Raw genomic sequence first — 17,338 nt, forward strand, 5'->3', positions numbered from 1 at the left:
TGGAACTAAAGCCAACGGTTTTCCCAAGCTACAAGGGGCTCACACATTTGCGTCACTATGGAAAGGAAACGCTTGGGGCGTGTTTCTCTCCCTTGCAATTTTCTGATGAGGCCACCCACCTCTCAGGATAAAATCCTCCAAGAGCAGGCAAGGCACTGAGAGTCTGTTCCCAGCTGAGCTCCTCTTTGGCTTCTAATCCCATCTTAATTCACCACCCAGACTCATCGGGCACCTTTAGTGGCTCATTCTCTGCCATCTGTGTTTGCTCAGCCTCTAATTCATTACTCCCCTCTTTCACGGAGGAATGAATCTCAGTTCCCCTCCAAAGAATCACTACATCAGAGAGGAGGGGTAGAGAGAGCCTGGACAGCATCAGTTCAAAGCCTGGCTCTGCCCCTTAGAATCTGTGTGTTGCTGGGGGCTATGGAGTGAATTGTCACCCCAAATTCCTACACTGAAATCCTAACCCTCAGTGAGGTAGTATTAAAATCGGAAAGATGATTAGGTTTAGATGAGGTCATGAGGGTGGGGCCCTTGTGATGGGATCAGTGCCCTTTTAAGAAGAGGGAGAATCATAAGAACTCTCTCTCTCTCTCCCCCCTTCCTCTCTCCCTCTCTCTCCTCTCTCTGCCCTGTGTGAACATAAAAGAAGCTCACTCCAGAAAGAGAGCTCTTTCCAGAAACTGACCATGCCAACACCCTGATCTTGGATTTCCAGCCTCCAGAACTGTGAGATAATAAAGTTCTGTTGTTTCCACCCACCAGCTTATGGTGCTTTATTGTGGCAGCCTGAGCTGACTAATACACTGGACAAGAGGATTCATCTCTGTGTGTCACATCTATGATTATTATGGGACTAATCATAGAACCCACCCCCACAGGGTTGTCCAGAGGGTTCGATAAGATGACAAAGAATCGGAGTTCCTGTTGTGGTGCAGTAGAAATGAATCCGACTAGGAACCATGAGGTTGCAGGTTCGACCCCTGGCCTCGCTCAGCGGGTTAAGGATCCGGCGTTGCCGTGAGCTGTGGTGTAGGTTGCAGGCGCGGCTTGGATCTGGTGTTGCTGTGGCTCTGGCATAGAGTGACAGCTGTAGCTCCGATTGGACCCCTAGCCTGGGAACCTCCATATGCTGTGGGTGCGGCCGTCAAAAGACAAAAGGACGAAAAAAAAAAAAAAAGAAGAAGAAGAAGAAGAAGAAGAAGAAGACGGCGACAAAGTGTCTTTAGCCACTCAGAAGAGAACCTGGGATAGAGTGAGGATCCCCAGCCCAGGACAGTGGGTTGAAGGATCAGCGATGCCACAGCAGCAGCATAGGTTGCAATTGCAGCTGGGATCTGATCCCCGGTCCAGGAACTCCTTAAGCCCTGGGGCACCCCCCTAAAAAAATTGAACCCCACCCCCAGCACTCCCTATCTACCTTCCTGCCTTCTTTGATTTCACCTCCTTTAACTATCCCTGACACCCAACAGTTTTCTGCCTTGATTTTGTCCAATCTCTCTCTCTCCCCACAGTAGATAATCAATTCCAGGAGAACAAGTATTTGGGCCTGTATTTCTCACTGCTGCATCCTCCATCCCTAGAATCTGGGCGGGCATACAGTAGGTGCTCAACAAGTATTTTTGAATGAGTGCATGAATGAACGAAGAAATGAATGAATGATTATTGGCTTCAGCTTTGCAACTGAACTCAGCTGAGACTCACTCGAACGCCTCTCCCACGAATGCTGTCTGTGAAAACAGATAGGACCTGATTCCCCCACAGACCCCTGCACCTACCTCTACACATCTGTCCCGGGCCCTGGACACTCGTCTTTCCCCTGCTGGATTCAAATCCGGGCTTGCAGACACAAGAGTAGCTCCCCACACTGTTTCGGCAAATCGCGTGCTCTGGGCAAGTTTTGGGATTGGCACATTCATTTACATCTAGTGAATGGGAATGAAAACCCGGGTCAAGGCAGAGGAAACAGTGAGGACAGGAAGCTGCGAACAGGACATTCATCTCACCCACAAGGGTAGGAGCGAAGCATTCGAGGGACGGAACCCCCGTTACCCTCAATTACTGCCTTATCTACTGCTTAGCTCCTAATAGACCCTCAACAAGAATTCAAATCCAAGTTTCTCTACTTGATAGTTATCTATCCTTATGCAAGGGACTGTACCTCTCTGGGCCTCAATTTAATCATTTCTAAAATCAAGATCATAGACGCTACCCATAAGATCATCACATATTACCTGTACAGATGAAACGACCTTTCTTTCCCAAGATCCAGTTGTTTCCAGTGGGAGATGAGAAACCAGTCAAACAGCTGCACCTGTACCTCCCTGGCAGGTTCTTGCAGATTGAGTGAGGACCACATACTGGGGGGCTTTGAGAACACTCATCTATATCTGGACAGGAAAAGAGAGTCATAGTTGCCAATATGCTCCTTCATGTACAACAGATTGTATTTTTCAAAGAGCTTGAAACACTGTCTTCCATCCCATGTGACCTGCATGCAATGTCCTTTAACTGGTACACTTTCCATCAAGCAGTGGGTCTATATTTCCTTCCCTTGAATCTGAGTATGGTGGTGGGGACATTAGGTCATCAAAATACCATGGTAAATCATCAAAATATCATACACTTCCACCTTGTTCTCTTGAGATGCTCATGCTTGGCTCAGCCGCCATACTGTGAGGAAGCCTTGCAAGTCATGAAAAACCAGCTCACACGGTAAGATTAAGACTTCCCACTCACAGCCCTGGAGCAGCCAACCAATAGCCAGCACCATCTTGAAGCCACAGGAGTGAGCCCCCTTCAAAGAGAATCCTCTAGCCCCCAGTTGAGCCAACACAACTCACACTGTGGGGAACAGAGTTGAGCCATTCTCACCCAACTCAGCCCAAATAGCAGATTTATTTGTGAGCAAAATAAATGATTGTTGCTGTCTTAATGTACCAACACCAATAGATAACCAGAACTTTTGCAAACCCACTTCTAGGAATTTACTCATTGGCGCACCCATAGAATTGTGCAGCCATTGTACCATGGGGTGGGCCTCCCCAAATCTCCTTCAGCCCTGCTCTGCCAAGTCATCCTAAGTAAACATTTGCTTTGAAGTTGCTGGACAAATACAACTTCAAGGCAAGCGCCCTATAGCTCTCTTCCAGGAAAATGCACCTCTCCAAGAGAGAAATCTGGACCTGCCACATGCATCAAGATAAGATCACAGGGATATTCTTCCCAGTTTTAAGTAATGGAACATTAAACATCTAAATGTCTGTTGATAATAGGATGATTAAATCAGGAGTTGACATAAAGAATAATGTAGCATGTTCCTTCATTTGAGAAATATCTATTGAATATTCACAGTGTCTTAGGTACCATATTGGGAGTCAAAGACATGCAGTGGACAAGGTCCTTACCATAGTATCCATCATTTTCTAGTTGGGGCATGTTGATTCTACCTGTATTTTATTTTATTTTTTGCTTTTTATGGCCACACCCACAGCATATGGAGGTTCCCAGGCTAGGGGTCGAATCAGAGCTACAGCTGCTGGCCTACACCACAGCCACAGCAACGCCAGATCCAAGCCACGTCTGTGACCTACACCACAGCTCACGGCAACACTGGATCCTTCACCCACTGAGCAAGGCCAGGGATCAAACCCACAACCACATGGTTCCTAGTCATATAATTTCTGCTGTTCCATGACAGGAACTCCTGATCCTACCTGTATTTTAAAACGAGGGACCAAAAAGACTACTGTGCTCACTGAATAATCCATGAACGATAGCCCAAAGGTTTAAAAAAGGATGTTTGGAGCTCCCTAGGAAATATAGTAATAGATATTAAATCATCTTATTCAGAGATTATCAAACTACAGCCCAAGTGTGAAATCTGGCCCACTACTTGTTTGTGTAAATAAAGTTTTATTGGAACACAGCCACATCCATTCATTTATGCATTATCTCTGGATGCTTTTGCATTACAACTGGAGTGTTGAATAATCAAGACCTCCATATCATATGGCCTGCAACCTCCAAAATGTTTACTATCTGGCCCCTTGCAGAAAAATTTTGCGGATCCCTGGTCTTATTCAGAAACATAGTCAGATCTTCACTGTTAAAAGGAAGTTTGGGTCTAAATATAAGGAATACATATCAAAAACTAGCTCATTCTGGGTATTATTTTAGCTTATATTCTTTATGTTAACTGTAGCTCTTGGCACTCTACATGTGCCAAGCAGGTTGTATACATTATTGCATTTAATTTTCCCAACTATCATTTAAGGTAAATACTTCTTTCTCTCTCTCTCTCTCCCTCTCGGCCACCCTGTGCCATATGGAGTTCCTTCGTCAGATCCCAGCCACAGTTGCAACTCGCACAGCAGCTGTGCCACACCAGATCCTTAACCCACTGTGCTGGGCTGGGGACTGAATTTGCATCCCAGCCCTGCAGAGACGCTGAAGATCCGGTTGCACCACAGCAGAACCCCTAAGGTAGATACTCACATACACCCATTTTATAGATGGAAATATTGAGGCTTAGAGATATTAATGATGTTTCTGCAACGCTTTACAACTGCTGTGTGGCAAACAGGTAATGTGGTTTGGAGACCGCCATTAGAGTCGGAAAGTCCCGGGTTTGCATTCCAATTTAACTGCATGACTCTGAACACATCACTTCAGATATCCAAGCCTCAGGCTTCTCATCTGTACAATGGAGGTCCTAGCAATGCCTATGCTCAATGTCATGTGAACAGGCACATAAAGCCCTTCACACAGGGCCTGGCACTCCGTACAGGTTAGGAATTCATATTATTCACATGGAAGGAAATCAATGTCTATTTGGGGATATTGGCAAATAGCATCTTTTTCTTTTTATTCTAATGCAGGTCTCTAATCACTGGAATTTTTGGTGACCAGGTATCATTTTTCATAATCAAAAGCAATTGGGGGGGAGGAATGAAGGGAGAGAAGAAGGAAGGAAGGGAGGGAGGAAAGAAAGAAGGGATTAATAGTTGGGAAAAGGGAAAAGGACCTATTTCTGCTGTCCAGCCAGCTTTCACCAGATGCTGGGGGATTTTGAGGGGGCATGAACTCACCTAGGCATTCCACCGTTGGATCTTTGAACTGCATCTGTCCGTTGGTGGACAGAAAGCCTCTTTTGCAACTGCAGTAGTAACTGTCTGAAGTGTTGGTGCAGGTTGCATATGCCGGACACATGGTGGTATCTGTACACTCATTCCCAGCTAGGCAACACAGAAGAAAGGATTTGGATTAGAGCACCGAGTGGAAGGGCAAGGGAACCCAGCGTGGGAAGAGGAAGGTGACTGTTGTGGGTTGAATTGTGCCTCCCTCCCCCCAAAAAAAGGCCATGTTGAAGTCCTAAACCCTGGTCCCTGAGAATGTGACCAGAAAATAGAGTCTCTGTAGATGCAATCAAGATGTGAGTTAATATGAGATTATACTGGAGCAGGACGGCCCCTTAATCTGATATGATCAGTTCCTGAAGTCATTCCATTGCACAATGAGGTTGGCCTGATTGGTTCCTTCTAAGAAGAGGAGTTTCCTGGTGGCCCAGCAGGTTAAGGATCTGGCATTGTCACTGCTGTGGCTCCAGCCCCTGAGCTGTCACAGGTTCAATCCCTGGCCCAGGAACTTCTGTGTAGAGACAGGGAGACTAGTACGTGATGACAGGCAGAGATTGGAATGATGTCTCCACAAGCCAAGGGATGCTGAGGATTACCAGCAACACCTTCAGCTGCTAGGATAACTAGAACTGAAATTAGACTTTGAAGCAGACTCTTCCCTACAGCCTTCAGAGACAGCCCCTTGATTTCAGCCTTCTGGCCTCCAGAATGGTGAGATGATACATTTGTGTTGTTTTGAGCCACTTTGTTTGCCACCATTTCAGCTGCGCTGGAAACTGATACAGCCACCAAACGTGTTCAGTGGACCCCAGATCCTTGCTCTTCCAAAAGTGGTCCATGGGTCAGCAGCATCAGCCTGGGAATCTGATGAACATGCAGAGTCTCCAGCCCCATCCCCAAACTACTATATCAGAATCTGCCTTTTAGCAAGATCCTCAGGTGACTCGTGTGCATTTGAAAGCGTGAGAAGCACCATCTCAGACACTTGCTACTCCAAGTGGGATCCACAGATGAGTAGCATCTGCCTCACCTGGGGTCCCCAGGAAATCTTGGGAAATCAGATGCCAAGTCAGGCCTGGGGATGAAGCTGAGATTCTGCAGTTCTAATAAGTCCCTGAATGATGCTGATGATGTTGATCCTTGGACTGCATGGTGAGCATCAGAGCTACAGACAGAAGAGTATGAATCAAAATTGCAGCCCTAATGGAAGTTTCCTGGTGGCCCAACAGTTAAAGGATCCAGCGATGTGGCTGCTGTGGCAAGGACGGTTCAATCCCAGGCCCAGGAATTTCCAGAAGCCACAGGTGCAGCCAAAAAAAAAAAAAAACTTGTAGCACTGCTGACACCTTGATTTTAGCCCAGTAAGGTGCATTTGGGACTTCTGACCTCCAGAACTGTAGGATAATGTTTTTGTGGTTTTAAATGCCAAATCTAGGGTGATTTGTTACAACAGCCATAGAACCTGAATGCAGTCCCCATTACATGACTGTGGAAAACGGAGCTTAGAGATGTTAAGTGACTTGCCCAAAGAAACACAGCTGGTGAGTGGTGACTCCAGGCCTGTCAAAAATCCAAATGCATGGAGTTCCCATTGTGACTCAGCAGTTAGCAAATCTGACTGGCATCCATGAGGATGCAGGTTCAATCCCTGGCCTTGCTCAGTGGGTTAAGGAGCCAACATTGCCGTGAGCTGTGGTGCAATCACAAACACAGCTTGGATCCTGCATTGCTGTGGCTGTGGCATAGGCCAGCAACTAGAGCTCCGATTCGACCCCTAGCCTAGGAACCTCCATGTGCCTCGAGTGTGGCCCTAAAAAGAAAAAAAAAAAAGAAAAGAAAGAATAAAAAAGAAATCCAAATGCATGATTTTCTACTACTACTGCTACAGAAGAAGAGATAGGTCTGGCTGGAAATGGAATAAATCTTCAGGCAATTTCTAAGACGATTCTACACAAAAACGTTTGCAATTGGTTGTTTCAAGTCCATTGTCCTGATAGACTGTTAGCTCCCAGAAGGCAGAGATTCGTGTCTCATTTACTGCCATGACCCCAGCACTTTGTACAGTGCCTGGTACACAGTGCTGTTCGGTAATGAAGACCTCTCTGAGAAGGTAACATTTGAGCAAGGACCTAAGAGAGGTGTGTGAGTGAGCTAAGAAACTATTTAAGGTAGAGGAAACAAGGTGCAAAGGTCCTGTGGCAGTATCATGCCCAGCGATGTTGTGGAATTACAAGAAGGCTGGTGTGGCTGGAGTGGAGTGGATGAGGGGTGAGTGGGAGGAGGTGATATGATCAAGTCATGTAGGATCTGCTGGACCATTTGTTAAGACTTCAGCTTCTGCGAGTTCCCATTGTGGCTCAGTGGTAACGAACCCAACCAGTATCCATGATGATGGAGGTTCAATCCCTGGCCCCGCCGCACTATGGGTTAAGGTCCAGCATTGCTCATGAGCTGTGGTGCAGGTCGAAAATTTGGCTCAGATCTGGCATGGCTGTCGTTGTGGCATAGGCCAGCAACTGCAGCTCTGATTTGACCCCTACCCTGGGAACTTCCATATGCCTGGGGTGTGGCCCTGAAAAAAAAAAAAAAAAAAGACTTCAGCTTTTTATCAGAGAGATAGGAGCCATGGGAGTGTTTTGAGCAGAAGAGGAGCACAGCATCACTTGGGTTTTAACATGATCCTTCTGGCCACTGGTTGGAGGATGAATTTTATCGGAGCGGAGGCAGGATGACCGGGGAGGAGGCAGCTGCTCTTGTCCAGGTGAGTGATGATGGCGGAGACAGCTCAGATGGGATCAGTGAATCCATAAAGTTCTGGATTTATTCGGATGGTAATACTAACAGGATTTGCCAATGCATCAGATGTGGGATGTGATAGAAAGAAGTCAATGAAAGTACCAACATCAAGTGGCTGGATGGGAAACCACAGGTAACGCTTTATAACATGCCACAAAAAACAAAAGGAATGGAACTTCATTATAACAGTCTTGGGAGCCAGACTCTTTGCCGCCTACAACATGCCTCGTTTATTTCCCTCCCCTGCCTGATGCCTCAGATTATATCTCTCTTCTCATTTCCAGCTTCCTCTTTCATCTGCAAAGGCAACATTTGTCTTTGCAGATTTCCGGTGTCTTACAACTTGTGATCTCTCAACTCTGAGCTTCCCAGCACTCTTCCTCCAGCTATCTCTCAAATCCACCCCAAAGCAGAAGAGCAGCACGGTCCTGTATGATCGGAGCACCTGCCAAACTCTCCAGTTCATCTCATACCTGATCCCACCAGCCACGCTCACCTTGGCTCGGTTCCCTGAATTCTTTCCAGTCTCGGGGCCTCTGTACCCCACCCAGCAGATGGAATCCTGTGAGCCAGTTCCTTATAATAAAGCTTTATAGGAGTTCCCCTGTGGAGTAGCGGGCTAAGGATCCTGCATTGCCACTACAATGGCTGGCGTTGCTGCTGTGGTGTGGGTTAAATCCCCAGCCAGGGAACTTCCACATGTCATGCACGTGTAGGAAAAAAAAGCTTTCTATATATGTATGTGCAGATATCCATCCTATTGGTTCTGTTTCTCTGGATAACTCTGACAAATAAAAACACCTACTGCACAGCAGACACCATGCTAGGCTCTATGGATTCAGCCGAGAAACAAGACACACAAAACTCCCCACCCTCACCGAGCTGATAATCTGGAGGGGTAAGGGGGAGGCATACAATGTCAAAAATAAGATAGTCACTGAGAAGATGACGTGCAAATCAAAACATAGAAAGTAAGGGAAGAAACCATGTACCTATGTAGGGCAAGAGATTCCAGGCAGAGGGAACAGCCTGTACAAAGGTCCTGGGGCAGGACCGTGCTTAGGTGTTGGAGGAACAGCAAAGAAGTCCAGGCGGCTGGAGCAGAGAGATCGAGGGGAAGAGAGGGAGGAGGTGAGGGGTGAGAGGGGACAGGGAAGGGTCTTGTGGGCCGAGGGGAGGACTTGGGCTTTCACCCTGAGAGAGGTAGAAGTCCTGGAGGGCTGTGGGCAGAGGAGGGACAGGGCCTGACTCAGGTACTCACAGGCGCCCTCTAGCCACTCTTTTTTTTTTTTTTTTTTTTTTTGTCTTTTTGCCTTTTCTAGGGCCGATCCTGCCGCATATGGAGGTTCCCAGGCTAGGGGTCGAATCAGAGCTGTAGCCGCTGGCCTACGCCAGAGCCACAGCAACGCGGGATCCGAGCCACATCTGCAACCTACACCACAGCTCACGGCAACGCCAGATCGTTAACCCACTGAGCAAGGGCAGGGACCAAACCCACAACCTCATGGTTCCTAGTCAGATTCGTCAACCACTGTGCCACGACGGGAACTCCATCTTATAAAGGGCAAGGAGCCAGGAGGCCAGAACAGGAACCACTTCAGCTGTCCCAAGGAAACAGTCACATGATCATCAATCATCAACAAAACAACTCAGTGGGTGGTCACTTAATTGACCTAAGTTGAAAAGGAGACTCAAAGAGGCAAAGAGACTTTTAAAAAGATAACTAGGACTTCATGGCATAGGCGTCTTCCAGGCTCTGGACCCCTTCCATGAATTTTCTGCAGTCCTCATAGTAGTGCTTCGAGGTAGGGTGACCAAGCTATTCTGCCATTCCTGAGACTCTCTCAGTGTTCGCACTCCAAGTACTGCATCCTGGGAAAAACCCCTTCCCCCAAGACGGGACCTGGGACCCTTGGCTGCGGGGCTTGCACCTGGGAAATGTCTCCTTGAGCAACAACATACAAAGAAACCAAATGGGACTAAAAATAGCTGCATGGGCGTTCCCGTCGTGGCGAAGTGTTTAACGAATCCAACTAGGAACCATGAGGTTGTGGGTTCGGTCCCTGCCCTTGCTCAGTGGGTTAACGATCCGGCGTTGCCATGAGCTGTGGTGTAGGTTGCAGATGCAGCTCGGATCCTGCATTGCTGTGGCTCTGGCGTGGGCCGGTGGCTGCAGCTCTGATTCGACCCCTAGCCTGGGAACCTCCATATGCGGCGGGAGCGGCCCAAGAAATGGAAAAAAGACAAAAAAAAAAAAAATAGCAGCATGCTTGCACAGTTGGGGCAGATTATGGACAGCAAGATATAAAAAGACCAAAAACCCAGCTGCCATATCTGAGGAGCCAGGAGCAAAAGCTGGGTGCTGTGCATGCCCTCTGCACACAGCCCCACCAAGGGGGCAGGCAGACCACCTAAGCCACCCCTCTGGCACCCCTACCCTCACCCCACTTAAGGAACCAGCTACACACACACACACACACACACACACACACACACACACACACACCTGCCCCAAGTAAGGGACACACACGCACATCTGCCCCCAGCAAGGGAATACTTGTTTTCCTTTCTTCCTGCTGCAGCAGGAGCTAAATAAAGCCTTGCCTGAATTTCTTATCGGGCCTCTTACTCAATTTCTGTTGACTGGGAAAGCCAAGAAGCCTCATGGTTAACACCCCCAGTCTGGGGCAAGCCGGAATGGTCAGTCACTCTACTTCAAGGTAGACATTAGGACTCCCTTTTCCAGATGCAGAAAAGAGTGCCCAAGAGAGGTTGCCTAACTGTTCCAGGTCAGCCCCCAAGTCAGAACACAGGAGGAGAGCCAAGCAGACCAGACCACGCTGGGAAGGAGTTCAGGAGATTTGCTCATCATTCTGGCTGTACCCCTCATGGGCTACCAGCTTTGACCCAGCTGCAGCGGAGCCTATAAGAACCAGTGAATTTGTGATTCTCAGAGGAGGAAAGGGGGAGGGGGAAAGGACAGAAGAAGAGGGAGGGGAGGAGGAGGGAGAAGGGGAGGAGGAAGAGATGGGGGGAGAGGAAAAGGAAGAGGGGGAGGGAAGGGAGGCGCAGGGGAGGAGGATGGGGAAGGAGGAGAGGGGAGAAGGCTAACATATTACACTTATGATGTTCCAAGTATCTACTAAGCACTGCCTATATCTTACCTCGTTTAATCCTCATCAAACCCCTATGGGATTAACTCCTCTTACTCTCATTTCCATGGAACCAAAGTCATGGGGCATGGATTGGAACAGCCGAGGTCCCCATGTCAATGAACCCTGGAACCAAGATTTGAACCTAGGCAGTGCGACTCCAGAGCCTATCTCATAACAACTCCCCATGGAGTTGAATCCTCAGAACTTAATCCCATCAGGTAGGCAGGGGTTCATCACCCTACCGGATAATCAGGTGACAAAACCAAGAGATGAAGGCATGTCCCCAAGGTCTAATTGCCTTCAAGCTGGGGAAGTCTCTTACCAAAATCTGACCACGATCGCCATGGCCACTCACCTGCAAGCAAAGAGAAGTCTACAGATCCCTTTGATTTTTCTTTCCTCTCTTTTATGGCTGCACCCGCAGCCCATGGAAGCTCCCGGGCTAGGGGTCAAATCTGAGCAGCAGCTTCCAGCCTACAGCACAGCCATAGCAAAACAGGATCTGAGCCACATCTGTAATCTGCGCCACAGATCCTTAACCCACTGAAGGAGGCCAGGGATTGAACCTGCATTCTCATGGACACTATGTCATGTTCGTAACTCACTGAGCCACAATGGGAAGTCCCTATAGATCCCTCTGAGATCTGGCCATAAGCCATCCTTTCACAACCAGGTACCCTGTCTCCCTGGGTACCAGTGATCACAGTGGTGAGTTATGAAAGTGGGAACGGGATGTGAAGAGGAAAACCCAGTCTCTTTCTGGGGATTTACCTCTATCAGCTCACGAGTTCTTCACACTTTGCCAGGTAAGAAAGGATGGGATACCAATGTTCATTGCCGCCCTACACACAGTAGCCAAGACGTGGAAGCAACCTATGCATCCATATGCAGAGGAATGGATAAAGAAGATGTGGTATATACATACAGTGGAATATTATTCAGCCATAAAAAAGAAGGAAATCATGCCATCTACAGCAACATGGATGGACCTAGAGATTATCATACTAAGTGAAGTAAGTCATACAAATTTACAGTTAACCAAGGGGATAGCAGGGGGTGGGGAAAGATAAATTAGGATTTGGGGATTAGCAGATACCCACTGCCATATACACAAGGACCTACTATATAGCATGGGGAGCTATATTCAATATCTTGTAATAACTTATAATGGAAAATAATCTAAAAGTAAACATGTATGTGTGTGTGTGTGTTCACTTTGCTATACACCAGAAACTAAAACACCATTGTAAATCAGCTATAATTTTTTTTAAGGGTTTGGGAGTTCCCTGGTGGTCTAGTGGTAAGGACTCAGCACTTTCTCCATTGCTGCCCAGGTTCAATCCCTGATCTAGGAACCGAAATCCCACATCAAGCTGCTGCACACCACAGCCAAAAAAATGAAAAAAAAAAATTTTTTTTGTCTTTTTGCTATTTCTTGGGCTGCTCCAGCAGCATATGGAGGTTACCAGGCTAGGGGTCAAATCAGAGCTGTAGCCACCGGCCTATGCCAGAGCCACAGCAACACAAGATCCGAGCCGCGTCTGCAGCCTACACCACAGCTCACGGCAACGCTGGGTCGTTAACCCACTGGGCAAGGGCAGGGATCGAACCCACAACCTCATGGTTCCTAGTCGGATTCGTTAACCACTGCGCCACGACGGGAACTCCAAAAATGAAAATTTTTTTAAAATTTTTAATGGTTAAAAGAGGGGGGGAATATCAGCCACTCTTGGCCCCACCCGCATCCACCTTGCCAGGTTAGCATCCTATCCCCCGCTGTCTCACTAGCCTTGAAGCACTGCCTGACACATCCAGGCATGTAACAGCACAGCCTCCGAGCAGGTGAACCTCTGTGGTATAATTCACACTCCAGAGCTCCTCCTGGGACCAGGCTGCGGCTGAAAATCTCCTGAAACACCTTCTGAGTGGCCATTTCCTCCTCCTGCCCCATCCTGCTTCCCTCCCTGCAAGGGTCTCCTGAGAGCCCTCCCTCAACAAATGAGTCACATAAAATCCTCATCTCAGGCTTTGCTTCTCCAGAAATGAATGAAAAACAAGTGGCGATCCTTATTTTTGTGTTTCAGTTTTGTTTTGTTTTTTCAAATTTTGAAGGTCTCCTGTGGTGCAGTGGATTAAGGATCCTGTGCTGTCACTGCAGCGGCTCAGGTTGCTGCTGCAGTTGGGGAGTTCAAACCCTGACCCAGGAACTTCCGCATGCCATGCATGTGGCTAAAAAATAAAATGTTAATTGAAGGCACAAGGGAAAGAGCCAGGGTGGGAACCAAGAGACCTGATGTTATCCCTTGTTCGGCCACCATCTCCTAGCAAGTGGCCAGCTGTGGTTCAACCTCCTGGGACACAAGTCTCCTCCCCACCACATTGGGCATATGCATTTTCCTCGTGCAACTTACACTGTGCCATTGACTCCAACGGAGATAACGTGAATATTACCCAGCTGTAGAAACCACAACACCCTGTCGGAAAGAAAAGGAAAACACCATGAAACATCAAGAAGCTCTTTAGATTCAACCTGAAAAATTACTTCTGGCACGGCTTCATGGAAACAGGTTTGGGGAGCCTAGATGAAAGCTGCAGCTGAGTGATATACGTTGTTCAATATAATCTGCACAACAACCATTCCTGCTTTTCTGCATGTCACTTCTGTTTTTCATTCTGTTTATATTATCTTCATTTTCTTTTCAAAGAGTTCTAGCTGATTTTCAAAAATATGCATTTAAGTATGCGTCCTCAAAGGGAACGACATCTCTCCTAAAAGGGCAAAACTGGAGTTCCCGTCATGGCGCAGTGGTTAACGAATTGGACTAGGATCCATGAGGTTGCAGGTTCGATCCCTGGCCTTGCTCAGTGGGTTAACGATCTGGCGTTGCCGTGAGCTCTGGTGTAGGTCACAGACATGGCTCGGATCCCGCGTTGCTGTGGCTCTGGCGTAGGCCAGCGGCTACAGCTCTGATTAGACCCCTAGCCTGGGAACCTCCATATGCGGCAGGATCGGCCCTAGAAAAGGCAAAAAGACAAAAAAAAAGAGAAAAAAAAAAGGGCAAAACTTGGTTCTTGGGGAAAGATGAAAAACATTGTACTCTTTTATATACAAGACACATAGATATACATATACCATATAAATAAATACACACTATATCTGTAGTATTATTTTTTTTGGTCTTTTGTCTATTTAGGGCCGCACCCACGGCATTTGGAGGTTCCCAGGATAGGGGCTGAATCAGCTACAGCTGCTGGCCTCCACCACAGCCACAGCAACACCAGATCTGAGCTGCAACTGTGACCTACACCACAGTTCACGGTAATGCCGGCCCCTTAACCCACTGAGCGAGGCCAGGGATCGAACCCGCGTCCTCATGGATGCTAGTCTTGTTCATGATGCTAGTCTTGTTCATTAACCACTGAGCCACGATGGGAACTCCTGTAGTATTAATTTTTTTGGGGAGAGTAAGACAATTCATTTTTTTTAATGTCTAAAAGGCAGCCCAGTCCCCCGTATTTAGTTCCTCTCCAACTACATCATCATCATCACCCTCATCATCACCATCATCTTCAGCATCACCATCACCAGTCTCACCAGCATCTTCACCACCACCATCATCATCCCCATCATTATCATCACTGCTATCAACCTCATCATTATCTTCAGCATCACCATCATCACCACCACCATCATCATTATCCCCATCATCATCATCACCATCACCAGTGTCATCACCACCACTCTTTGTTTCTTGCGGGCAGAATAAAGAGTGCTAATGGCAGGGAGTTCCCGTGGCGCAGTGGTTAACGAATCTAACTAGGAACCATGAGATTGCAGGTTCGATCCCTGGGCTTGCTCAGCGGGTTAAGGATCCGCGTTGCTGTGAGCTGTGGTGTAGGTGGCAGATGCAGCTCAGATCCCACATTGCTGTGGCTCTGGCGTAGGCCGGTGGCTACAGCTCCGATTTGACCCCTGTCCTGGGAACCTCCATATGCCGTGGGAGCAGCCCAAGAAATGGTAAAAAGACAAAAAAAAAAAGAGTGCTAATGGCTAATCCCAGTGCTGACACCCCCAAAGAAACAAGGCCACAATTCAGGATTTGGGGTCCACAGTCACCTGCTCTTTCTAATGAAACCTGCCACTCAACAAGTCTCACAAACCTAAACTTCCAACTTCCCTCAGTATCACTAATTGAAATTTCTCTTGCTCTTTAGTTATTTTAGAGGCAACAGAGCATCATGTTTAAGCATATCAACTCTGACATCACATGTTTGGTGTCAAAATCTAGCTTCACCAATTACAGACTGTGCGGCCTTGGGAAAGTTACTTAATTTCTTTGTGCCTATGTTTTCTCTTATGTGTAATAAGGGAAACAAATCCACTGTACAACAGCTGAGGAAACCCACACTTGTTGCTTAGAAAAGGTCTCCTATTCTTAGATTTGAACCAATGATGAAAACTCACAAGACCCATGAAGGGAACAATGACATGAAAAAAGCAAGACCAAGAAAAACTGACACCTGAAGAAAAAGAAATAAAAGAACAGGAAAGGAGTTCTCATCTTGGAGCAGCAGAAATGAATCTGACTAGTGTACATGAGGACGTGAGTTTGATCCCTGGCCTCGCTCAGTGGGTTAAGGATCCAGCGTTGCTGGGAGCTGTAGTGTTGGTCACAGATGCAGCTTGGATCCTGCATTGCTGTGGCTGTGGTGTAGGCCAGCAGCTGTTGCTCTGATTCAACCTCTGGCCTGGGAACTTCCATAAGCTGTGGGTGCAGCCCTAAAAAGAAAAGAAAGAAAGAAAGAAAGAAAAGAAATACCTTCCCTGGTTTCCTCCTTCTATATAACCCCCGATCACACTATACGACAGCTTCTTTCATAGCTCTTATCACCCCTGGAATGCCCCGTTTTATATATTCTTCGGAGCAGCATAGTTTAGGAATAAAACATACAGACTCTGGAACCAGGCTGGCTTTAAAACCCTGGCTCTACTCCCTTATTACATAAGTGGTCTTGGGCAAGTTATTCAATTTCTTTTACCTCATTTTTTTCTCCTTTGTAAAATGGGACTGTTTCAGGACCCAATATCAGAGGAATTTAGTGAAGACTGAATATGTTCTCTATTTGAGGAACTTAGAACAGTGCTAAGTGAGTGGTTGCTATTACCGTTAGTGGCTTCCTTTCTGCCTACCTCTTCCTGCTGGTAAGTCAGCCTCACAGGGCAGGAACTTTGTCTGTTCACTGCTCTATCCTCAGTGCCTAGAACGGCAGCTGGTACACGGTGGGTGCTCAGAAAATACATGCCAAATGAAGGACTATAAAGAAATTCTTTCTTGGCAGATGAATTCCCTGATTTTTATCAAAGCTTTCCTGATGAAGATGTTTGCAGTGTCCAGTCTAGAATTATGATCTCTTGGCTGGATAGCCCAAGGCCCTCCCTTTTCCCTGCAGCCTATATCCAGTGTAATCTTCCCCCGGACTCCCTAGTCAGCCTCATACTCACCCCAAAAGAGAAGGAAACTGAAGCTCCACATCTTGCTGTGTTTCTGTCATTCGAAGAGGAGAATCTTTTCTCTGTTCCCAGAGTTTTTAATAACAGAGGGTGTGGAGAGAGGGGAAGGGCAGAGCCAGCATTGCTCAATGCAACCAGAGCATCACAGCCCTTTTTGCTGAGTTGCCACCACTCGGAAAGGACAGTGTAGCAAACCCCTAATTTTCTCCTTTCTCCACAGTGTAGAGAGGTTGGTCTGGCTGGTGGGTCAGTGTGTGGATCCATCTCCCTCTCTCTCTCTCTCTTTCCTTCCTGCTGGATTCTTTCTTTCTTTTTTTTTTTTTTTTAATTGCAGCATAGTTAATTTACAATGTATACACATATATATTCTTTTTCAGCCTTTCCATTACAGGTTATTATAAGATACTGAGTATAATTTACTGTGCTATATAGTAGGTCCTTGTTGTTTATCTCTTTTATATACAGTAGTGTGTATATGTTAATCCCAAACTCCTCATTTATCTCCCCCTTCCACTTTGTTCTTTCCCCACCAACATCTATCTCCCATTTCTCATCATCTTATTTTATTGCACCCAGTAATAAATGAGCTTCCACCATCTATCCCCAATGAAGCAAGAGCAAAACTCAAGGGTCCTTTCCCAGTTTTCCCCGTACAATAACCACCATAAACCTCAAGTACCAGGCACTGTGCTAAATATGTTTCCAAGAAAATTTAATTTCATCGCCATGTCAGCATC

The 17,338-nt window shown here is 47.0% G+C and overlaps 1 protein-coding gene across 8 annotated transcripts in view; it reads right to left on the reverse strand.

The window, feature by feature from the left end:
- The window catches only part of ADGRE1 (adhesion G protein-coupled receptor E1), an 88,847-nt gene extending 72,167 nt beyond the window's left edge, over positions 1-16,680 (reverse strand). For 7 of the 8 annotated variants that reach the window (XR_014836323.1, XM_085009383.1, XM_085009381.1 and 4 more), the window contains exons 1-5: positions 16,593-16,680; positions 13,501-13,563; positions 5,091-5,237; positions 2,235-2,390; positions 1,779-1,925 (exon numbers count right to left, since the gene is read on the reverse strand). Coding sequence is in view for 7 of the 8 variants with exons in the window: in XM_085009383.1 (XP_084865509.1) it covers positions 1,779-1,925; positions 2,235-2,390; positions 5,091-5,237; positions 13,501-13,563; positions 16,593-16,623 (544 nt within the window). In the remaining variant the exon portion in view is untranslated. The remainder of the gene's footprint in view (positions 1-1,778; positions 1,926-2,234; positions 2,391-5,090; positions 5,238-13,500; positions 13,564-16,592) is intronic. The other variant, NM_001435279.1, reaches the window with a different exon arrangement.
- Positions 16,681-17,338: the final 658 nt, after the last annotated feature.

The sequence above is a fragment of the Sus scrofa genome, chromosome 2 (assembly GCF_054392235.1).
Source record: "Sus scrofa isolate SSC_HxYL_T2T_F1_AM1 chromosome 2, Sscrofa_HxYL_maternal_Yorkshire_Landrace_v2.0, whole genome shotgun sequence".
NCBI classification, from domain to species: Eukaryota; Metazoa; Chordata; class Mammalia; order Artiodactyla; family Suidae; genus Sus; species Sus scrofa.